The 26,087-nt window shown below is 43.5% G+C and overlaps 1 protein-coding gene across 1 annotated transcript in view; it reads right to left on the reverse strand.

Annotated features, from left to right (window-relative positions):
* Positions 1-26,087, reverse strand: part of LOC121577098 (reelin-like) — a 248,718-nt gene that overhangs the window by 49,798 nt on the left and 172,833 nt on the right. The window contains 19 exon segments of the mRNA XM_041890873.2: positions 346-581; positions 2,100-2,306; positions 2,667-2,838; positions 3,142-3,347; positions 3,703-3,889; positions 7,844-7,981; positions 8,749-8,861; positions 15,073-15,265; positions 15,788-16,024; positions 16,734-16,895; positions 18,497-18,625; positions 21,822-21,926; positions 22,404-22,470; positions 23,652-23,761; positions 23,925-24,053; positions 24,273-24,481; positions 24,768-24,883; positions 25,165-25,316; positions 25,924-26,075. Of these exon segments, the coding sequence (XP_041746807.2) occupies positions 346-581; positions 2,100-2,306; positions 2,667-2,838; positions 3,142-3,347; positions 3,703-3,889; positions 7,844-7,981; positions 8,749-8,861; positions 15,073-15,265; positions 15,788-16,024; positions 16,734-16,895; positions 18,497-18,625; positions 21,822-21,926; positions 22,404-22,470; positions 23,652-23,761; positions 23,925-24,053; positions 24,273-24,481; positions 24,768-24,883; positions 25,165-25,316; positions 25,924-26,075 (3,020 nt within the window).

Genomic DNA, 26,087 nt, shown 5'->3' on the forward strand with positions numbered 1-26,087 from the left:
GAGAGAGAGAGATAGAGAGAGAGAGAGAGAGAGAGAGAGAGAGAGAGAGAGAGAGAGAGAGAGAGAGAGAGAGAGAGAGAGAGAGAGAGAGAGAGAGAGAGAGAGAGAGAGAGAGAGAGAGAGAGAGAGAGAGAGAGAGAGAGAAAGTAAAGTAATGGCATTTAGTGGATCATAACAACATACTATTACACTCTTGCTGTAAGTCTGCATAAGAGCATCTGCTGATTACTGAATATTGAATGAACTGAACATGAACCTATACCATCCCACAGTCTTTTGTACATGTAATTGTGTCTTTGTTATTGATCTCAGTGTCAAAGACCCCACCCCATAATATTCCCCTACCTGGCGGCCACGTTACGCGGAATGACAATGGTAACTCTGGTCCAGCGTTCGTAGTCTCCCGTGGCGTAGACGGTGGGTTCCATGAGCTCCCGCCCACTGCCCTCACAGCCGCCCACCCCAGAGGATCCTAGGTAACAGCCCTCCTTCACCAGCGCCCAGGTACGGCCAGCATCATGGGAGTACTGCAGCAGGACTGAGGCCGATGCACTAAACTGGGACTCACAACCGATGTTCAACTGAAGAAGGAGGAGGGGGGGATGATGGGAAGGGGGGAGAGGGACAGAAAGAGAGACAGAAAGAGAGAGAGAGAGTGTGTGTAATGTTTACTGTTTACTAGATGCTGTTCTTCTACTAATCTCACTGCAACTCCCCTCCAAGTCTCCAACCACTACTTTGTATCCTTTTCTCTCTCGCTCTCCTCCAACACTACTCACTCTGCCCCTACTCAGATGGTAATGCGCCGTCGCAACCTTCGCTCTCTCTCTCCCGCTACTCTCTCCTCTTCCATCCTATCATCTCTTCTCTCTGCTAAATCCTTCTCCCTCCGATCTCCTGATTCTGCCTCCTCAACCCTACTCTCCTCCCTTTCTGCATCTTTTGACTTTCTATGTCCCCTATCCTCCCGGCCGGCTCGGTCCTCCCCTCCTGCTCCGTGGCTTGACGACTCATTGCGAGCTCACAGAAGAGGGCTCTGGGCAGCCGAGCGGAAATGGAGGAAAACTAGACTCCCTGCGGACCTGTCATCTTTTCACTCCATCCTCTCTACATTCTCTTCCTCTGTTCTCTCATGTCACCCCGCTCCTCCGCACACTCCACTGGCTTCCAGTTGAGGCTTGCATCTACTACAAGACCATGGAGCTTGCCTACGGAGCTGTGAGGGGAACGACACCTCCTTACATTCAGGCTCTGATCAGACCCTACATCCAAACGAGGGCACTACGTTCATCCACCTCTGGCCTGCTAGCCCCCCTACCTCTACGGAAGCACAGTTCCCCTCAGCCCAGTCAAAGCTATTCGCTGCTCTGGCACCCCAATAGTGGAACAAGCTCCCCCACGACGCCAGGACAGCGGAGTCACTGACCACCTTCTGGAGACACTTGAAACCCTACCTCTTTAAGGAATACCTGGAATAGTATAAAAGTAATCATTCTACCCCCCCTCCCCCCCCCCCCCATAAAAGAAAAGTGGTTGTCCCACTGGCTATCATAAGTTGAATGCACCAATTTGTAAGTCGCTCTTGATAAGAGTGTCTGCTAAATGATGTAAATGTAAATTTCTGATTGCTTATTTCACCTTTTTTTAAAATTGTTTTTCACTTGCTTTGGCAATGTAAACATATGTTTCCCATTCAATAAAGACCCTTTGAATTGAAATTAATTGAGAGAGAAATTTAATTTTAGATCCTCTTTTTGGGGTCAATAATAAACATTATACAAATAAATAAAAAAACATTTAAAAAAGTAATTGCCTTAAGTACAACCCTGTAAAATATTAAATGGTTAGAAGGTCAACTTAAAACTTCCTGAGAGAAAGAGACAGAAGGAGAGAGAGCTAGAGAGGGAGAGAGAGAGAGAGAGGGAGAGAGAGAGAGAGAGAGAGAGAGAGAGAGAGAGAGAGAGAGAGAGAGAGAGAGAGAGAGAGAGAGAGAGAGAGAGAGAGAGAGAGAGAGAGAGAGAGAGAGAGAGAGAGAGAGAGAGAGAGAGAGAGAGAGAGAGAGAGAGCGAGAGAGAGAGAGAGAGAGACCGTACACATACCTTAAACTGCAGTGTGTACCCTGGTCTTAGGACCAGGTCTCTGGTCACTGCCACCCTGTCTCCGTCAGATCGCCCGAACACCATGGCAGAGGGGGTGGGGGCACAGAAGCTGCCGTTCCTCTCCTTTTCCATACCCTCATTGCCCAGCATTAGCCACACACTCATCTGGTTCAGAGGGTAGTCAAACGCCGGCTTCTCATAGAAGTTCTACAAACAGAGAGAGAGAGCGGATGTTAAGGATGGTGCTGCATTGCAGCCAATAAGTTGCCTTAACTTATTGATAAGGCAACTTAGAGCAACAGTAGACAAATAGCTGACGATCGGCATCATAATGAGCTCAGACATTCAGGCATGTATTATATACAATTTCAAATGTTTATACTGTATTTCATTGTGATTATATTGACCAGTACATCCCAGAATAAAATAGATTGCCACAAAGTATAGAAGGCTTTTGATATCATTTGTCTCAGTGTGAGCCAATAGGATTGTCAGTTATTTTCAGTTATCAACTAATGAAATCCTGACCTGTGGCAGCGTGGGGTTGTCAACCAATGAGAGACTGACCTGTGGCATAGTGGGGTTGGCCATGGGGATGATGTGTTTCTCTCTCTCTGACAAGATGATGATGTCATCGATGGCCCACTGGTCGTAGCCGTCCCCAGAGTGTAGGGGCTGCCACCATCTGAACCGGGTACACGGGGTCTTAGAGGCCAGTGGAAGCTCATAGTGGACAAACCTGGTGATAGAAAATATAAATCAAGAAATCAGGTACTCTTAGAGGCCAGAGGCCGCTCATAGTGGACAAACCTGGGGAGGAGAGATCAGTCAGACGGTCAGTCAGTCAGTATGCCGGTCAGTCAGCCGGTCAGTCAGACAGACAGACAGTCAGTCAGTCAGTCAATCAAATGTATAAAACCTTTTTTACATCACCAGTCACAAAGTGCTTTCCAGTAACCTGCATGGCCTAGACCCCCAAGAGCACGCACAAGCACAGTGGCCTAAAAGGAAGAACCCTTGAGAGGAACTTGTCCCTCCTTACCGTGGCTTGGTGAAGTCGGTGAAGTACATCTCAGCGATGAGTCCCCAGCTGATTCCTCCGTCATTACTGTACTGCAGCATCACTCCTTCCTCCCGGCTGTCTGCCTTGTTACATCCTACCCAGTCTCCACCCACACGCAGGTAGAACTGCACAAACTCTGCCCACTCTGTGTCCAGGTCATAGCTCACCAGCTGCCTCAATCCGGCCTGTTACACACACACATAATAATAATAATAATAATAATAATGTTGTTTTATGGTTGTTATCTGGTCAGATAACCAGATAACCACGTCTTTGCCTCGTTGCTAACTTTCTTATACAACCAGTATACAACCTAGTCCCGTGTAGCTCAGTTGGTAGAGCATTGCGCTTGCAACGCCAGGGTTGTGGGTTTGATTCCCACTGGGGGCCAGTATGAAAATGTATGCACTCACTAACTGTAAGTCGCTCTGGATAAGAGCGTCCGCTAAATGACTTAAATGTAATGCTATAAAAGACGTCATAATGACAACATTGCAACCAGTTTTACCCACTGGGTATGATGTCACTGTGTTATCCTACCTTGCTGAAGTAGAGCGAGGACCCAGAGGAGACCACCCCACAGCCCATGTCAGGTGTTACCACCTCTCCACCAATCACTTCCTGCCACACGGCCAGCGGACCATCCTGGGACTCAAAGTCTGACAGGACGCTGGAGGAAAGAGGAGAGGAGGCCAGGCAGTCTGGACCTGAGAAACCTTCATCACACCTGGGGAGAGGAGATTATAAGAAATTATAAAGGGTTATAAATGGTTTCCCCAAGCTCATTTAATGCATTTCTATACAATAAAAAAGAAGTGCAAAAACAAGCAAAAATGACCCGTGCCATTATCACCTCAGTCGATCTACAAACATATAGCCTATTAGCTATACAATTGTAATGTTATAACCCTGAAAGTGGGGAAATATGAGAAATGATTCACATTGACACGTAGCACCAGCAACTGTTCAGTCAGTTGTATCGATGAATTGCATAAAATCATTAACTCTACATACATATATATTTTCTCAAATTTCATAGCGATCACATTTGTATTCCTAGGCATTACTAATCAAGCTCCACACAAACAGACATCAATGGAGCACACAGGTGATCGTATTATCACATTTCCATGAATTATTCAAATATGATTTACGATTCTGTATTAATATCAGTGATGTAGTGGTAAAACAAAGGTGGGTAGTGGGTAACCTATAAACTCCAGTGGGCGATGGAGATAAAACGAACAACCACCGATATAAACGAAAACATTTGACATTTTTAGAACTGTATTGTTTGCATGTTGATAGCATTTTAATGTAGGTCTATAGGGAAGATAGCCCATGTGGAGATGTTCATATTGAAACAAACTGTATCTTACATTTTAATTGTTCCTAACTTGTTTGATAAGATTAGTATAGATTTTGTCAGGGGACTCCACGTGGGGCCCCGACCCCAGGTTTGGGAACCACTGTACTAACCTCTCTCTCGCTCTCTCTCCTCTGCCCCCTATTGCATGCATTCATTGACTGACTGACAAATCTATAAGAGACTATTTACCAGTGCACTCATTATCCGAGAGTCGGTTTTTGTTTGTTTGGGGGATGTCTGTAGACACGGCAGTAGTCGTGGGACAGTTTTAAAATTGCCTTTTGTGCGGCATTTCGTAAACAGACTGTCAGCAGCCTACTTGAGCCGACTTTGAGCTGGGGTAGTCCGTTTAACGTTCCAAGCCCTCTGCCTGTGCCGCGAGAGGGCAGAGTTAGCCATTTGAGAGAGTGGTGAATGTGCTGCTAAAAAGGCAAATCTGGGTAACGCAGGCAAACATAACGAACAAACCACTGTTCATGATTCCACTCGTTCGCAGAGGCAGGCGTGATTAGAACTCAGTCAGATCAAGAATATAAGCGTTTTGAGCTTTGATCAACACTGGAAGCAATATTAAGATGTTGACCCATAACTGAGTTTCTTGATTGTGTACAAATATATATTTGTATTATTTTATTTTTCAAATTATAAAAAATTACAGAGGTCCGGACCTCTGTGCCCTCATGTAGTTACGGCCATGAGTGAGCCTGTGGAGAGACTTTTTAGTCTTGGGAGTCTCGTCCTGAGACTCTGTCCTAAGGCTCTCAGACAGAGGTTTTGAGAGACTTTTCTTTTCCTGCGGCATAATTGCTACTTTGGAGGAATGCAGTGAAATAAATAACCAGGGTGTGAATGAAGGTGAGCTGTTTTATTTTGACTTTGAGTCATGAATGTTATGATGTACATACATTTTCCTTTTGAAAAGGGCTATTGCTCATGTTAACTTTGAAAAGACTACGCTCCTGTAACTTAAACTTTCATGTAATAAGACCATCTGTTTGTGATTCATGAATAGCATGTGCAATATGTATTTAACAATTTCGAAAGGGCTATCGCTCGTGTTAACTTGTATGTTTTCATATCTCTCTGCCCAGTTCGTATCTGTGTGTAAAACAGATTGGTAGCCAGTTGTCCTTGTATTTGAGCTCTCCTTTTACTGTGCCCAGTTGGTTTTATATGTGTATCTACTTATGTGTAAATAATTTGACAATAATTTATTTATTAAAGAATTGTAAAGGAGATATTGCGTCTGTAATTATTACTTGAGTTGGTATAGCCCAGAGTTATAGATTACGGATGGTAGGCTATGTAAGCCATTCAAAGGCACAGTCATGGCTGTTTAGGTCACTTTCTGATTGTATTCTGTTACAGTTACTAGTTACCTGTCCAAAATTGTAATCAGCAACGTAACTTTTGGATTACCCAAACTCAGTAACATAATCTGATTACTTTCAGTTACTTTTAGATTACTTTCCCCTTAAGAGGCATTAGAAGAAGACTAAAATGAATATTACCAATTGAACGACATCTATTGCAGGATAAATCAGTGTTAGAGTTTACATAGCTGGCGATAAATGGATGTTGCATTTTACTTTATGGGTTATGTAGGCTTCTAACCCATTGATTTCTACTTCAATACATATAATAGCACAATTAGGCTATAGTCTGTCAGATTTCCAATCATTCCAATTAATTAAATACTGCTTGATTTTAAAGAAGAATTTATAGATTATATATTGACTAATAGAGATTAGTCAAATTGTTTTACCTGAACATAATCCCGAAACTAAAGATTAGCCAACTCTGTTGTTTATGCTTTTATTGTCATGGAGGACTGATTGGGCCCATTGCTTCAACACATGGTTGAACAAGAAATGATGCTGTCATGGAATGGCATGCCTTGAGTACTACCGAAATGTGCTATTTGCATGTGAATAATGAATGCCATATGCTGCATTTGCTATAGCCCTATTGTTTAAGTTTTTGTTGGTGACATGTTGATAGCTCAAAAATGTGCAGCTGTTAAAGTATATCAAAAGTGCACATGTTTGAGCATGTGTCCGTTAGGCCTATGGATTTTTTAGTTAATCAGCACTAATTAGATTGAGCAATAACAAGTCCCACTCTTGGTCTTCTTAAATTAAACTTACTTTTGACAGTATGTGGAGCCCAATACCAGATAGTAGTTTAGAAGGGAGGAACTCCCTCAAACTTTTATTACATCCCTTGCAGTCAGAGTGCAGTTTAACTGCAGTACACTGTAGTATAACTGCAGTTAGAGTGCAGTATAACTGCAGTATGCTGCAAATACTGCGTCCACATTAACAGCGTTTTTTTTACTGCAGTAATTTTGCAGTGTAACTGCAGTTAGAGTGCAGTATAACTGCAGTGACTGCATCCAAAATACCACAGTCGACTGCAGTTACTGCACTTTTCCTGCAGGTTCAAAACTGCAATCTTTGTTTGTAAGGGATAGGCTGGGATCCGCACTAAGCAGCTGTTGCAAGAACACATTTTTCACTGGCTGTCCACGGGTCGCAAAAACAATGATTGATTCGCAGTTTACACTTCTCGAATTCAACCATTATTGGGTTAAAATGCACCTATACATTTGTGAACAGCCATCCACACTGCTCTTTTCCTGTGATCCATCAAACGCATTTGGTGGTGTGTCATCATAGTGGTCTCTGACTTGTGGTCAGACTCAGGCGGAACAAACTTAAACCTTTTTTCAATGCTGATTTGAATGTCTTTGAGAAAGCAGAAAGGTGTCATATTTTTTTTTTCACCAACATTACATTTACATCATTTAGCAGACGCTCTTATCCAGAGTGACTTACAGGAGCAATTAGGGTTAAGTGCCTTGCTCGAGGGCACATCGACAGACTTTTCACCTAGTTGGCTCGGGGATTAGAACCAGCAACCTTTCCGTTACTGGCACAATGCTCTTAACCACTAAGCTACCTGCCGCCCATACTTTCAAAGTAATCCTAGAAGTTATCATGTCGTTTTTCTAAAGTATCTGTAATCTGATTACAATCTTCTGTATGGTAACGTAACAGACCAGTAAAAAAAATGGTAATCAGATCACATATAAAGGGTTACATGTAAACTCCCAACCCTGTGCGCCCTCTACTGGGCATAAGAATGACCAACATGTGCAAGGCAGGGTTTTCTGTTTCTGGTAATGCAAAAAGTAATGTACTGAGTTACCACACTAAATAACATTGTAAGGTAACAAGTTACTTTTAATGGAAGTAATGTTGTAACCGTTACTTTTAAAAGTAAAGTTCCCCAACACTGGCCCTCACTGACCTGCAGTGTCCGTGGTCGCACCATCCGTGTCCGTGGCACATCTGAGGGCACTGCTGTCCGATGTAGATGTCGTCCAGAGCCCATTCATCCTGCTCTCTATAGTAGTTCTGGATCCAACGGAACCGAGTGGCACTGGACCTGCACACACAGACAACAAGCAGACACATCAAAGAGAACCAAACCATCCTGAATGTACTGTTAGGAAAGCTCATAACCAAACATCAGGACCAGGATATACATTTCGTGAGCAGGGATACCAACAGTTGATGAAATGGGCATTGGCAGATTGTTAAAAACACGAATGGAGAAATAATTTGCTTGAACACCAATTTTTTTACAACCCCAGAACACTAATGAGGCTGGGGAGGTGACACAGATCAATATAGCATCCATCCATACTATACAATATTTGTTTTTGCTTTACAGTCTGTGATGGAGGTGCTCCATCACCTGTGTAACTATATACAAACATGTATGTGTATGAGTACCAGTGCATTATGTCTGTGAAATGAAAGTGCACCCCCACCTAGACCCCTAATGTGTATTTAGTGCATGGCCATGCATGTGTGATGGTGATGGATCGTGGAGCCACCACACCCAGTTAGGTTTATTTGTTACAGTCAGAGCAGTCATAGCAGGCTGGTTCCCTGCAATAGTGACCCAAAATCGACCCAGAGGTGGCCAGGCATCCTTCATGATGGAAATGAGATGGGGGGTTGTAGGTCAGAGTGCCCTCAGGGAGAGGGGAGTGGGAGGTGTGTGTGAATATCTGAGCGTTCATATTGTGTGTGTGCGCTGCGGGCCCAATTCAGAGTTGAGATTAATGTGCACAACTCAGACTTTCGTAAAGCATTCTGTCAATGGGTATACCAACCTGTATGGATGAAAGAATGTGTGTTACCCACCATGCTCTATGAGGCAGGGGCAGAGTGATGCGTCTCCAGTCAGTGAACTCAGAGGGATGGTACACACTGGGAGCAGTGAACTCTGAACAGCTGGGCATCCCTGGTAGGCAGGCCTGGGAAGGGGACAAAATACTCAGTCAACTCCATAACACACCATTTTAATACACCTGACAGTACAGACAAACTTCATTATAGATCTTCCAGTATCTAAATGTTTTATGGTTGTTTTACCTACATCAGTTAAATGCGCTTATTGTATGTGGCTTTGGATAAAACCGTCTGCTAAATGAATGTATGGCTGCAACAGTTCCGCAAAAGAGCTGTACAGAAGCTCTGGAGAGTAGCTCAGTCAGTTCCACTAACAGCTGATCTCATAAACAGACCTAATACTGGATAATATGTGAGCAGACTTTATGGCATAAAGCTAATGAAGGTAATTTAAGGTATATTACTATATTATACACTGCACTTGTTGGAAGATGACATTTTCTTGTACCTTGGCCTTGGCGATATAGTTCATTTGTAGGAGACTCGTTCAATCTCCGAAGGTCCAAAAAATTATATGAGGCTACTTTAGTTCTTTATGAATATTTATGAGATAAAATCTTTGTAGAATCATGGTACGATAATCTGCTTGCTGATTCAAGTATTATTATGTATTTGCCTATACTGAGAGATAATAAAAAAGTAATGGCTATAATTCCTCATCGGAAACAAAGTGACACATTTAAAGACTTTAAAGAGTTTTTGAATGTATTATTTATCATTTGAAGAGGTGTCATTATTTACTCGTTATTACCAACATTATAATAAAAAACACTGACATTCATGATCATGAATAAATTATTTGTGATATTTTCCAGCTAGGGTGACTTACAGAAGGAAGTTTCACCAAGTCATGAACAATAATGTAGGAATGGACCCTAACATCACATCAATACAACCCCCTTTTACTGGACAGGGGGCCCTTCAGACCAGGAACTCTAGTTGACCCCACTGGCCAGAAGAAGTCCCTTTTGAAGTGCCAGGCTGGACCAGCAGAGCCAGGATATGGCCCCAATCAGCCTGCTATCTCACGTATTCTAAACAAACCTGAAGAGCCCAAGCTGGAATCATTTTTGCTCCAGTATACAACAGGGCAATAAAGTCCAGATCCAGATACTTCCTCTTGACCAAAAGTGGCATGCCCTTTTCTAAGACAATTATAATTTAATGATATTTATTGGGCAAAATATATATACAACAATATGTACAATATTGTATGTACAAATATTTACAGTCAAGTTTTTTTATTAAAACACTTGTTTCCAGTCATATCTGAGCAATGTCTCAGACTGGCCAATAAAAATAAAATATTAAGATGGGCAGTCTGAGATATGGCTTTTTCTTTGCAACTCTGCCTAGAAGGTCAGCATCCCGGAGACACCTCTTCACTGTTGACGTTGAGACTGGTGTTTTACGGGTACTATTTAATGAAGGTGCCAGTTGAGGACCTGTGAGGCGCCTGTTTCTCAAACTAGACACTCTAATGTATTTGTCCTCTTGCTCAGTTGTGCACCGGGGCCTCCCACTCCTCTTTCTATTCTGGTTAGAGCCAGTTTGCGCTGTTATGTGAAGGGAGTAGTACACAGTATTGTACGAGATCTTCAGTTTCTTGGCAATTTCTCCAATAGAATAGCCTTCATTTCTCAGAACAAGAATAGACTGACGAGTTTCAGAAGAAAGTTATTGTGACGAGTACTGAGGATACGAAGAGGCAGGACGCAGGTTTACTTAACACTGAGCAAGAGAACAACAAAGAGCAAGTACACGACAAGACACTAAGAATCACACACAACACAACACTGAACAGTCCAGGGCTATATAGGGGTGGTGATGAGATGATGAGGTGCAGGTGCGCTGGAGGTTATTAGGGTGCGTTGGGTTTCCATTCCGGTGTTGCCAAGGTGGTGCGCTCAGACCGGTGGCTCAGTAGACCAGCGAATCAGAGTACCAGAGGGGAGCAACGGGAAGAGATGTGACAGTTCTTTGTTTTTGGCCATTTTGAGCCTGTAATCGAACCCACAATTGCTGATGCTCCAGATACTCAACTAGTCTCAAGAAGGCCAGTTGTATTGCTTCTTTAATCAGCACAACAGTTTTCAGCTGTGCTAACATAATTGCAAAAGGGTTTTCTAATGATCAAGTAGCCTTTTAAAATGATCAACTTGGATTAGCAAACACAACGTGCCATTGGAACACAGGACTGATGGTTGCTGATAATGGGCCTCTGTACGCCTATGTAGATATCAGCTGTTTCCAGCTACAATAGCCATTTACAACATTAACAATGTCTACACTGTATTTCTGATCAATTTTATGTTATTTTAATGGACAAAAAAATTGCTTTTCTTTTGAAAACAAGGACATTTCTAAGTGACCCCAAACTTTTGAACGGTAGTGTACCTACTGTAGCCAGCAAGCTTTAGCATAGGATTATTTCACGAGAAACTGATCGATCGATAGATAGATAGATAGATAGATAGATAGATAGATAGATAGATAGATAGATAGATAGATAGATAGATAGATAGATAGATAGATAGATAGATAGATAGATAGATAGATAGATAGATAGATAGATAGATAGATAGATAGATAGATAGATAGATAGATAGATAGATAGATAGATAGATATATAGATAGATAGATAGATAGATAGATAGATAGATAGATAGATAGATAGATAGATAGATAGATAGATATATAGCCATAGATGTATGTAGCCTAATGCCACACGGTCACAAGGACTAACGTTACACAATACAGGCAGGTGAGAAATCATCCCAATCCAAGCATTCAATGTATGCGCTGTTGGTAGAAGAACTCGGCTTCTTCAGGAGTTTCGAAAAAATTGACCTCGCCGTTGAAGGTGACACGGAGACGGGCAGGATAAATCAGCCCAAAGCGGAGTGGACTTGAGGCCCGTTTCTTCTCCAGGCTAGAAGTGAAATCCTGGTAGAACTTGATCTTGTGGCCTTGGAAAATGATGTCGCCGTGTTCCCTTGCACACCGAAGGACGAGCTCCTTTTCTTTGTATCGATGGAACCGCACTACGATGGGACATGGTCGGTCACCTGGGCGAGGTTTCGGTGCAAGGCTGCGGAGGACTCTATCGAGTTCAGGAAGATTGGGAAAAGCTTCATCGCTTTTCCCAATCTGGCTTGAAGCAATGGGCATCTTGTTGTTAGGCCCACAGAACTATACCTACAGAGGAGTGGCTTCTATGAAGGAACTTCGAATGTCTGTGAACTGGCTTAACGTTGGACCAGCTAGCTAGCCAACAAGCTTGTGTGTGCAGAGCAGCACCAGAATTAAAATACAAACACGTCTTACATTTCTGTAGTTAATAAATCCAATGTGAAACTATTTGAAAAAGTATGAAAATGTATGCACTCACTAACTGTAAGTAGCTCTGGATAAGCGCGTCTGCTAAAATACTAAAATGTAAATGTAGGATCCTTAACTAGCATTGAAAAGGTTAATCTATTCTTCTCTAATTAAAAATCTCTCCCCTAATTTCTGAATCCCACTTTTAACATCTGTAAGCTACCAGACTATGCTTTGGAGGGGGAAGGGCAGATTGCCTACACACGCACACATTTTAGTCATTTAGCAGGCGCTCTTATCCAGAGCGACTTACAGTTAGTGAGTGCATACATAATTTTTTCATACTGTTCCCCCATGGGAATCAAACCCACAACCCTGTCGTTGCAAACGGCATGCTCTACCAACTGAGCTACAGCCCTGCCGGACATTCCCTCCCCTACCGTGGACCAATTGTGCGCCACCCCAAGGGTCTCCCGGTCGCGGCCGGCTACGACAGAGCATGGATTCGAACCAGGATCTCTAGTGGCACAGCTAGCACTGCAATGCAGTGCCTTAGACCACTCGGGAGACACACTGGCAAAGATTTTCAGCTGGCAGGCAGACACTGGAATATGTTTCTGAGTGACAGAGTGAGGGCTTTGCATGGGTGCTTTGTTGAATTCTGTTGTGGGACTGGAAAAAAATGCCCGGAATGTAAAATAACGTTATTAACCGGTTCCCATGCTTTTAAAATAATGGTTCTGTTGCAGAACAGTATAGATCACTTTCGCTCCCGGTTCTGATTCTGTTCCTCTAAAAATGTAGTTATTTTCCTGTTTTCTGTTCTGTTCTTTGAACCGGTTAGAACCCCTGATCATAAGAAATGATCGCGGATACATGAAAGTTAAGATAAACACCAAAATAATCACAAAAGAGCAAAATTGGGTCGAAACTCTCAAGACGGCAGCCATACAGTTTGGCGCCAATGTTGGGGTTGATGTAAAGTATGTTGTGTGATATTATCTAGTTTTTCCTATGTTATTAGAAGGTATAATATGCTTATTACAAGTAACCATGCAATGTGTAACCTAATGCCTGTTTGGTGTCTACGGACTGTAAACTTAATTTAATTCACTATTGGACTGTTTCTGTGAGTGTACGGCACATGAAGAACATGCTATGGACACTTATGGACAAATCCCTAATGCAGGGTCAGATGGTTAGGCAGAATACTTTGAACACTACCCTCAAATGGGGGGAATAAAAGACTGAGGAATGTTTCACACCTCAGTTCCAGTGAATGTTTTGGCTGTCAGATGTAACTGTCGAGACGACTTCTGGACGAACCACCCAAGGACTTACTCTTGCGAATTGTCCTTTTTCTATTGAAGCCAAGCTAAGGATTCCGGATCACCAGCTCGCATCTGACTGATCCTGTCAAGATCTCAGTCAACAACCGCAAACGCTATCATTCCTTGCCAAACCTCTTTGTTGGACACTGTTCTGCCTCTACCTGGCGTCAGCGCGCATTTCTGAGTCTCCAACCTCCCAGGACTCCTCCGAGCTTGTGTGAAGCCAAATCACCGTCAGATAGTGCGGCTGCACTGTCATCTGACCAAAGACCTCCATTCCATCTATTGAGTGTAACTTTATAGATAATTGCCCTTTCTCTCCCCAGCATTGGCATGATGTGTAATGTGTAGCTCTTTGGGTTTAAGTTAAGTAACAGCTAAACATTAACATTAGAACTGAACCAATACTTGCCCCTTTTAAGTTGATTCCTTCAATCACAATTCATAGACCATACCCTTTCTCAGTATGCTCTATACAAATTGAGAATATCCTCCTCTAACAATTTGCTGGTAAACAACCTATTGAATTCATAATTTATCCTGTTTCGTCACATGCAATTATCATTATTCATCCTGTAACCATTGATTCATTTGACTCTTTATTATTCAACTTTTGTATTTTACCTGTTGTTGTGTGTTTCTCTGATACAAAAGAAGCTCTAGAAAACGGTACAAATTCACAAATCTTATATTAGGCTCATCAGATATACCTTCAGATAAATCAATTATTACAATTTTGTCTTATAGTGTTATTGTTAATATCACTCATAAGTCAGATCTTCTTAGAATATCATTTTTGTCCAATAATGGACTGGTGCCCTGATTCATAAAAAAATGATGAATTATCCTAAGAGATAAATTCATAATTTATAGTAGTAACTTGGCCAATATCCCATACAATAATATGACCATCAAAACAGAAAGGTAGAACTAGGACTGTTCCAAACAGGGGTGTAAAATCTTTGCTGTTCCTCAAATAAAAAATAAAAATAAATAACCACATTCTAATCTACAGGTCAGCTAGACTCACACCCCTGAGCACGTGTGCCAAATTCCATGACTGTCAAACAGATAGAGATACACAGTGTACAAAACATTAGGAACACCTGATCTTTCCATGACATAGACTGACCAGGTGAATCCAGGTGAAAGGTCAGTGTAGATGAAGGGGATGAGACAGGTTAAAGAAGGATTTTTAAACCTTGAGACAATTGAGACATGGATTGTGCATGTGTGCCATTCAGAGGGTGAATGGGAAAGACAACAAATATTTAAGTGCCTTAGAACGGGGTATGGTAGTAGGTGCCAGGCGTACCGGTTTGTGTCAAGAACTGCAACGCTGCTGGGTTTTTCACGCTAAATATTTTCCCGTGTGTATCAAAAATGGTCCACCACCCAAAGGACATCCAGCCAAATGGACAGAACTGTGGGAAGCATTATAGTCAACATGGGCCAGCATCCCTGTGGAACGCTTTCGACACCTTGTAGAGTCCATGCCCCGATGAATTGAGGCTGCAACTCATATTAGGAAGGTATTCTTAATGTTTTGTACACTCAATATATATGTGCCTTTTATAGTACCAGCATATGGTTGATCATTCATTATATTTCACTACTTCCTCACCTCTTTGACCAGGTGCCAGGTCAGGCCATGATTGGTGGAGAACTCCAGGCGGACCTGTGTGTCGATGTGGGGAGAGGGGTCTCGGCCGCAGCCCATGACCAATGAGAACTGCAAGGTGTAGGAGGCTCCAATCTGCATGGACTGGGTCTCGACATAGCGGATACTGGAGCCTGGGCTGGGCTCTCCTGAGAAACTACAGTACAATAAACAGTTAGCTAACACACATTAACAACACATAGAGCTCATCCACGTAGTTCATACTGGAACAGGGGTCCGGAAAACTATAGTACAACACAGTAGGGGGAAACAGTTAATACACATCTCTTGGCTCAATCTGAAGCAGAGGTGAATGGTTTTATCAAGACCTGTAAAGCTGCTCTATCTAATCATGATGTTGCAGCTGGTAATGTTTGCTAGCAGCATTTGGTTTTATTTGAGTAAATTACACAGGGACACATTTCATATTATTTCGTGATGACACTATACCCCGGGAGAGTATGTTGTGTCTTGTTCCGATAGCGTAAAAGCCAAAAAACATAAGCTAATAGCAATGATTCAGTACCACTGAGATGGACAGTGACATAACTAGAATTCTATAGTTCACCACCACATGACAGTGTACAGCAACCTGCTAAGGTGCAACCTCTCTCCACTAGCCTGAATAGAATTGGGAAGGACTGTAGCCCGGAAAGTGAGAAGCCTAGGTTCAGTATACCTGAGTGTCCAGTCGTGCTGGCAGTAGGGCTGGACGTGCCCCAGGTAGAAGCCCAGACTCTGAGTGACGTCCAGTACATTACTGAAGTCCAGACTGATGGTGTTGAACAGCACAGAGGTCATAGTGATCTCATCCACCGCCCACACGTCATGACCACGCCCAGAGTGGTACGGCTGCCACCAGCGGAACTGCACCCCAAACTTACGGGCACCGGGGGGGAGCTCCACTGACACGATCCTGGAGAGGAGAGAAGGAAGGAGGGATGGAGGGGATTGAGAATGAAGGGAGGAGGGGAAGGTAGGTGGAGAGTGAGGATGGAGGGACGGAGAGAGGAACACAGGAAGGGATGGAGAGAGGGAGAAAGAGAAAGGAGATAAGGGTAGGTGGAGAAAGAGGATGGAGGGAAAGGAAGGAGCGGAAGTGGGATGGAGTGTTATCAATGTTCTCTAAATAATCCAAACAGTCCAGATGGAATGAGTCACATTAGCAAGGCTCTGACTGACTGGGTCTGGATGATGCTCTTCTAGAACCCACACAGCTATGGACTCAATTACCTCCTCTCAGCAGACACAGACACCATGTGCATTCACACCTCTATCCCAACACTTTGCCCCCAGCCTTCTGCCCCCTGATGAAGAGTTCTCTAGGAGGTCCAGACCCAGCTCTGTGTGTGTGTGCGTGTGTAGCCATTTGTCTTCATTACAACACACAGTAGACAGCACTAAATGAGTCAATGGGTCCCTGTGGGTTACATCTCTCCTTTCAGCACCAGGCATCCATTAGCACAGGAAATATGTATGTTAACAGTATTACAGATGCCTTAGGTCTGTTTTACACACGCGTGTGCGCACACACGCACACACACACACACACACACACACACACACACACACACACACACACACACACACACACCTCCACCCCACCACCCCCTCCAGTACAGTACCTGGGTTCGTGGAAGCCCTGATAAGCGTAGTGTTGCAGCAGGGTCCAGGTAATGCCATTGTCTGAGGAGAAGTGCAGCAATACACCTTCTCCTGGTTGGTCAGGGGCAGGACAGGAGCTCAGGATGCTACGACTTCCCAGACGCAGAGTGAACTGGAGGTACCTGTGGAAGAGAGGGGGAGGGTGGAGAGGGGTAGAGATAAAATGGAAACGTGATGGATGGCAGCAGAGAGAAAGGAGAAAATTGATTGAGATCAATAGAGAGTGATATATATATATGTATATATATATATATATATATATATAGAGAGAGAGAGAGAGAGAGAGAGAGAGAGAGAGAGAGAGAGAGAGAGAGAGAGAGAGAGAGAGAGAGAGAGAAAGAGCGAGAGCGGATTGTAAGATTGACAATGGAGGGACAGAGGGGGACAGAGGGGGATGGGTGTGTAAAGGGTAAACATGAAAAATGACATTCAGAAGAATAAGGAGACAAAAAAGGTAATGGAGGGGAGGTGAAAGGGGAAGGGAAGGGGGTAAATAGACATGGATGGAGAAAGGAAGGGCGGGAGGGGAGGAGGGGTGGCAGGATGATGGATGAGATGATTAAATGAATGAGGACAAAATTAGATAGAAGAGAAGGATGAGAGGAAGAGCAGGGGGGAGAGAAAGAGAGAGAGAGGGAGAGAGTCAGACACATTTAGACATGTTTACACCTTCCTCTCATAATGTGTCTCTGAGAGTTGACATATTAGCAACTAAGGAAGAAATGATAGCACCCAGAGTGCTGCAGTATCTATCAACCCCCTAAACACACACACACAGACACCCACACACGCAGACACGCACCCACACACACACACACACACACACACACACACACACACACACACACACACACACACACACACACACACACACACACACACACACACACACACACACACACACACACACACACACACACACACACACACACACACACACACACACACACACACACACACACACACACACACACACACACACACACACACACACACACACACACACACACACACACACACACACACACACACACACACACACACACACAAACATACACACTGCACTCAGTGACACACTGAGCTTTCAGCTCGCTCTGTCCTTGGCTCTGGCTCAGTGTGGCTCTAATCACCAGCCCAGTTTCCTCTGGCAGGCAGGCGCTCACTCAATCTGAGAGGAAAGTGGTATTAAATATGGCCGTCAGGTGGCACACAGGGAGCCACAGAAGGCATAATCAATCTAACACAGATGCCATCTCATCTCTCCCTCCTTCTCTCCTACTCTATTCCTCACTCTCTTTCATTCTTCCTTTCCCCTCATCTCTCCTCTCATCTGCAGTCCCCATCCATCTCACACCCCAGGGATGGAGGGAAGGAGAGAAAGAAGGAGAGAAAGTAGGAATAGGTGACAGAGGAGAGGAGAGAGGTGACTTGTTGGAACTTCTGCAATATTAATCAGCGATTATAATGAATGCTGAGCATATGAGATGAACCCTGATACGATCCCAGTATAGTCTATTCTGTGAAACTGGCCCTTAGAGAAGGAGTGTAAATGTGTATATTCATGGGTACCTCCAAGTCTCATTCATAGACATGGACTGAAAAGGCAAGACATTATCCGTTTTTTTCTCTCTCCCTCTCTCTCTTTCCTCTTCCTTTCCCATACAGTGACACATGAGTGTACTGTATGCACCTGTGAGTGTGTGTCCCTAGCCCAGTACTCTACCTGGCCTGAGAGCTGTCCAGCGGTGCTGTCACCAGGTGTCGTCTGCTGTCCCTGTTGAAGACCAGAGCCTTGCCACTGGCCAGAACCCCACAGCCGAAACTCACCTCCGCTCCCCTCAGGGAGGAGAAACTGTGGAAGGAGGAGAGAAAGAACTTCACAATCTGTTTACAGTTTTTTCCAACTGCTTACACACAAAATCTTTTCATGTCACACGATTTTTGAAACCTCTCACTCAAAGTGCAAAACTACACACCAAATCTCCAAAACCATAAGCTATTTCTCAGCCTTTGACTCAGTTGTCAATTGCATAAAACACTTTTTTCAAAACACTACACACAATTCTCTACCTAAAACACAAAAATCTAACAGGAAGTGACTTGCTTTCCTTTTCCAAACACAACCAATCAAAATCCTACACTTATTCACCAGGTCAAACACACTCTCCTCACATGTTCAAACACTAATTGCTTAACTGATCACTAACCAATCACTGCTTTACTGTAGTATAGGACTGTTTTGAACAATGGATGCCAACAATGGACAGAGAGCAAGAGGAGTAGGAGGGAGAGGCAGGGGACAACAACAAGGACAAATTCAAAGACGAATAGTTGGAAGAGGAGGAGTAGGAGGTAGAGGAAGAGGAAGAGGAAGAGGAGGACGAGGGCAAAGAAGAGAAGGAAGGAGAGCCATCTCTGATGAGATTAGGGCAACACTTGTTGATCATGTGATCAACCACGGTTTGACCATGAGAGAGGCTGGACTGAGAGTCCAGCCCAACTTGAGTCGATTTACAGTGGCGTCCATAATTCGAACCTTCAGAAATGAGAACAGGTATGCAACTATCTAATTACTATTTTAGCATTACAGTAATGTACTGTAAAATACGTATGACTGCATAGTATTGCATAAACATTTGTAACTGCCATCAATTTACTGCACTGCATTGAATGAATGAGGTTGGTTATCATGCTGTACTACATTTTTGTGTACATTGTTTACAGTTCCTATGCTGAACACATACTGTGTTTGAATTCTGTACAGAGTGGAAAGGCAAAGACATCATGGAGGACGAGGACGCTTGTTTACAGATGTACAAGAGACTGCAATTATAAATATGGTTTTGGCCAACAATGCAATTAGGATTTGAGAGATAAGAGAGCATATCTTGAATAATGACACCATATTTAACAACATCAATGCTGTAAGCCTGTCGACCATACAACGCATCCTCCAATGGCACCAAGTGACGATGAAACAACTTTACAAGGTGCCATTTGAGAGAAACTCTGACAGAGTCAAGAATCTGCGACATGACTTTGTAGAGGTATGTATGCAACACTACTTCCAATACTTCAGAAATACCATATTTACTCATCTGTATATCCTTTTGTCTGTTACAGAGAGTTTTGGAGATGGATGCCCATGTACATTTATTTATGTGGATGAGGTTGGCTTCAACCTCACCAAAACCAGGCGCCGCGGAATAAATGTAATAGGACAGAGGGCAATTACCAATGTCCCTGGACAGCGTGGGGGTAATATAACTATGTGTGCTGCCATCACTCAAAACGGGGTCCTCCATCACAATGCCACACTGGGTCCGTACAACACCGGCCATATCCTCACTTTTCTGGATGCAATTTACACAATGCTTGTCCCTGATCCAGATCAGGAGCCTGCTAGATTTGTGGTTATATGGGACAATGTTAGTTTTCACCGGGCTGTTCTGGTCCAAAACTGGTTTGCCACCCATCCACAATTTGTAGTTTTGTACCTTCCCCATATTCACCTTTTCTAAATCCCATAGAGGAATTCTTATCAGCCTGGCGCTGGAAAGTGTATGATTGCCAACCCTATGCCCGCATGCCGCTTCTCCAGGAAATGGAGGACGCATGTGGGGACATAGAGGTTGCCTCTGTCCAAGGTTGGATACGCCATGCTAGGAGATACTTCCCTCGATGTTTGGCAAGAGAAAACTTATCTTGTGATGTGGACGAAGTATTGTGGCCAGACCCAGCCCGGAGAAGAGATGAAGCGTAGCTTAGCACTGGTGACTGCCCCCCTACCATTTCCTGGACTGCACCCCTGGGACCCCCCACACACAATTGTGTTCTTTACTGTATTCTAAAGAATATACTTTTGGTTCACATATGTTTATGGTTTTGTTGTATGCTACTGTATACAACAGTAATGTTTGGCCTAATAAATATTTTCTGTTTCTACATTGCATTGGTGTTTACAGTGTACTTGTTACCACTCTCAGCAGATTACTTTCACTGTAGAACATTGTATTGAAATGTATATATAAGCCTATGAAAGACCAAAGAGCTTTAGATTTAGAACAACAGTGTTTACATGGTATATCCAAAAATTTACTATTATGAAAGTAGTGTTTGCCATTTGATGCAAATGCTTCATTCTGACATGTGTTTATGGCATTTTGAATGAAGTGTTACATTTTGAAGGAGATGTGAGGCATTTTGCATTTTGTGTGTGCAGTTTTGGGAATTGTGTGTAGAGTTTTGAAAAAAGGAGACATAGTTTTGAAAACGTGTGTAAGCAGTTGGAAAAAACTGTAATAGGGCCTTGCTTATTAGTTGACACTCCAGAGAGGCTAGTAAAATAACATAAACATAACATAACATAACATAACATAACATAACATAACATAACATAACATAACATAACATAACATAACATAACATAACCATAACATAACATAACATAACATAAACATAACATAAACATAACATAACATAAACATAACATAACATAAACATAACATTACATAACATAAACATAACATAAACATAACATAACATAACATAAACATAACATAAACATAACATAACATAAACATAACATAAACATAACATAACATAAACATAACATAAACATAACATAACATAAACATAACATAAACATAACATAACATAACATAAACATAACACAACATAACATAAACATAACATAACATAACATAAACATAACATAACATAACATAACATAACATAACATAACATAAACATAACATAAACATAACATAACATAAATATAACATAAACATAACATAACATAAATATAACATAAACATAACATAAACATAACATAAACATAACATAAACATAACATAACATAAAATGTAAACAAAATAGAATGTTCAGACAATTGTAAAAAAAAAATTTGGGGGGGACAATTGCACATTTTCCTAATGGCAATGTAACACAGTGCCTAACATCCAACATTTTTGTGTGTGTGTGTCTGTCCGTCCGTCCGTCCATCTGACTGACTGTCTATCGTTGAGCATGTTCTCCTTTTAGTTTACCTGTGGTAGGAGGAGAGTCTGGGGGAGGAGAAGCCCTCGGACAGGAAGGCAGGGAATGTCTGGGATGCCAACTCACAAGCTGGACCACTAAACCCTGGGTCACACCTGCAGGAGCAGAGGGGCGGGGAGGGAGGGGGGATGGGGGGAGAGTGGAAGGAGGGGATGAAGGAAGAGTGGGAGGAGAGGGGGAGGGAAGGGAACAGGGGGAGAGGGAGATGGAAGGGAGGTGGAGAGAGGGACAGAAATATGGGGGGGTTAGAAAAGATGGGGACAGAAGAACAAGAAATATGAGGAAAGGGAGGGAGGGAGAGGAAAATTGGGATGAGAGAGAGAGACAAGAAGGCAAAGAGACGGAAAGAGAGATAAAGAAAAGAGACAGAGGAGAGAAACAGAGAGAGAGACGGGAAAGGAACCAGATACAGAAAATAATACATAAATTAATACATACAAATAAAAATAGAAATAAAATGATTTGATCACGATCTTAGCTCTAAGACATTTGATGAATCAGCATTATTGAGAATGAGAATAATTAATTGAAGATATGATATTGTTCATTTTTTCATTCAGTTCTGTTCTTACTTGCAGCCGGTCCGGGAGCAGTGTCCTCTTCCAGAGCAGAAACGAAGGCAGGATGGACCAATGTACACTGGACAGACACACAGATAAGGGAGATATAAGAAATTACATAGATGGACTTTGAAATATAATACCTTTGAAAGATGGGAATTGGTTTCTTTTTGAGTTTTTAGAAAGTGAATCATTACGGGATTTGAACCAACCAACTTAGCGTCGCCAGACCCACGCTCTTAGAGTGTGGTGCCAGGAAAATAACCTCTCATTCAACGTCAACAAAACAAAGGAGCTGATCGTGGACTTCAGGAAACAGCAGAGGGTGCACCCCCCCTATCCACATCGACGGGACCGCAGTGGAGAAGGTGGAAAGCTTCAAGTTCCTTGACGTACACTTCACAGACAAACTGAAATGGTCCACCCACGCAGACAGTGTGGTGAAGAAGGCGCAACAGAGCCTTTTCAACCTCAGGAGGCTGAAGAAATTTGGCTTGGCCCCTAAAACCCTCACAAACTTTTACAGATGCACAATTGAGAGCATCCTGTCGGGCTGTATCACCGCCTGGTACGGCAACTGCACCGCCCGCAACCGCAGGGCTCTCCAGAGGGTGGTGCGGTCTGCCGAATGCATTACCGGGGGCAAACTACACGCCCTCCAGGACACCTACAGCACCCGATGTCACAGGAAGGCCAAAAAGATCATCAAGGACATCAACCACCCGAGCCACTGCCTGTTCACCCCTCAATCATCCAGAAGGCGAGGTCAGTACAGGTGCATCAAAGCTGGACCGAGAGAATGAAAAACTGCTTCTATCTCAAGACCATCAGACTGTTAAATAGCCACCACTAGAACATTAGAGGCTGCTGCTGCCTATTGAAATCACTGGCCACTTTCAGAAATGGAACACTGGTCACTTTAATAATGTTTACATATCTGGCATTACTCATCTCATATGTATATACTGTATTCTATAATATTCTACTGTATCTTAGTCCATGCCCTCTGTCATTGCTTGTCCATATATGTATATATTCCTAAATTCCATTCCTTACTTCGATTTGTGTGTATTGGGTATATGTTGTGAAATTGTTAGATATTACTTGTTAGATATTACTGCACTGTCGGAGCTAGAAGCACAAGCATTTCGCTACACCCGCAATAACATCTGCTAAACACGTGTATGTGACACATAGCGTTTGATTTGATTTGATTTGACGAGCCACACAGGACCACCAGTGTGTGTAAAAGGTTCTCACCATTGTCTATGGCCCACATGTTGCCAGCACCCATGCCACTCTGTCTCCAGCGGAACTGTGTGGTCTCAGTCAGGGCAGCGTTGGGCAGTGGGATGGAGATCCTAGTCCAGCTACAGATAGATAGAAACAGGAACATAGTTTTAAATAAAACACAGGTAGTAATTGAATGTATCTCTATGGGGACACACTAATCTGTGTGTGCGCATGTGTGTGTGTGTGTGTGTGTGTGTGTGTGTGTGTGTGTGTGTGTGTGTGTGTGTGTGTGGTGCCTACCCGCTGTAGTTGTCTGAGGAGTAGATTGTGCTGTGTGGTAGGTGGGGGCCAGCACACAAATCTGGAAGACACTCTGTGTGAAGCAGCGACCAGGAACGACCGTGATTGGTGGAAAACTCCAGATTCACACTAACAAAGAGAGAGAAAAATCTGATCTACACCTCAAAATTATGCAAATTAAAAAACAACTAGACAAAAAAGTTAGAAACTTGGCACCGATGGAAATGGACAACTCAATATTGTATCATATCATATTGCAGCGAGGTTCGATCTCTTGACGGAACGGCTAAATTGCTGGGTTGGAAGTCGCTGGACCTGGGTTTGAGTCCAGGTCGTATCATATCTTACCTGTTGGCTGGCTGGTAGGACCCACAGCCCAGGTTAATAGAGAACTGTGCTACATGGGTTTGTGTGCCAGGAAGGATAGGCAGCAGCTGCATGAAGTCTACTGCCCAGACGTGGCGGTTGGCACCGCCATGTGTCCGCTGCTCCAGGCAGAACTGGGTGACCGGGGTCTGGAGGTCTGTGGGCAGGGCTACTGACACTACTGACGGAGTCTGCTGGAGAGGGGGGAGGGTGAGGAAAGGAGGGGTGAGTTGGGGGAGAGAGGAGGGGGAAAGGAGTGATATGGGGGAAAGATTGAGAGGTGGAGAGGAGAGAGAGGGAGGGGAGATGAGATGAGACGAAGCACAGTTGAGGAATTAAAAATGGTCCGAGCTGGGTGGAGCAACATATTTTACATTTAGTTAGCTAAACATGAAAAATACAGTTAGAATTTGTTCAGTTCATAGAGCAGCCTACTGTAGTAGATAGAGCAGGTCTATGTTATGTGTGCAGTCTCACCCTATAAGAAGAGTATGGCAGGGTATCCAACAGCACAAGGTCTCGTCTCCCCTCTGACCTCCCAAACAAGATGACATCATTCTCATGGGACTCTCCTGGGTCACACTCCCCACCACCTGCAGGGAAACACACATACAAGCATGTCTTCTTTGTCAGGAAAATGTTTGGCTGCAAGCTGAAAAAGACTGACAGCTTAGCTAACAGAGAATAAGCCTCTTTCTCAATGTTCTTAATATTTGTCCGCTCCTTGTCCCTCCCCTTCATCTTCACTGATTGGAAAATACTGGACAGGTGAAAACAATATGGTGGAAGCTCAACAGGTCAGTACAAAGGCAAGGAGATGACATATTTTTACATAATTGAGAAAGAGCCTGTGTCAGTGGTAGGTGACTCTTACCCATGGTGAAGTAAAACCGAAGGTTTCCAAAGGAGGTGGTATCCAGGTAGGGAGTACATATCTTCCTCTCTCCATCCCTCTCAAACACCAGAGCCATGCCTGACTCTATCTCCCCACAATGGGTCCCATACACAGCCCCCTCGATGTCCCAGCTACAGAGAGAGAGAGAGAGAGAGAGAGAGAGAGAGAGAGAGAGAGAGAGAGAGAGAGAGGGGGGTTAAACACCAGGGCCATGGCTGACTCTATCTCTGCACACTGGGTCCCATATACTGCCCCCTCAAGGTACCAGTCACACACACACACACAGAGAAGGGTTACATTGGAACAGCAGTCCTGTCTCAGCAGTTTCTGTCTCTCCTTCTGATGACACGTTCCTGTGTTTGTGACAGATGGAGTATGGACAGGGAGGCGACACCTGTTCTAGTCCTCAGCAGGATCTGCTTGAGCCATGCATGACGCATGACATATGACACGTGTGACAAAAGACAGGTTTCAACTGACATAGACAGGTCCTCTGAACTAAAATAAATGACAGATGAGATATAGTATCATGGGAATGAGATAAGCCTTGTGAGTGACAGATTCACAGTTTCCAAGACCCAGGTTAAGCCCAGAATAAAAAGCACTTCCATGATGGTCATGGTGATGATGAAAGAACGCTTTTGATATGGGAAGGGATATAGCAAGGGAGAGATGGAGATAGAGGGATGGAGACAGAGAGATGATGATGATTATGATTAGGACATCACTATGTCTCACTTGGTGGGCAGACTCTCAAAGTCCTCCTCCCAGTAGCTCCGCCCCTCCTCTCGGTGGAGGTCGATGTCTCGGGTGGAGGCGAAAGTGTGGCCAACCCCCTCCTCGTTGTTGCCATGGAAATACAGGGTGTTGCCCTCCGACTGACAGGCACGCTGGGAAAGAAG

Source organism: Coregonus clupeaformis, chromosome 11 (genome assembly GCF_020615455.1).
Source record: "Coregonus clupeaformis isolate EN_2021a chromosome 11, ASM2061545v1, whole genome shotgun sequence".
Lineage (NCBI taxonomy): Eukaryota > Metazoa > Chordata > Actinopteri > Salmoniformes > Salmonidae > Coregonus > Coregonus clupeaformis.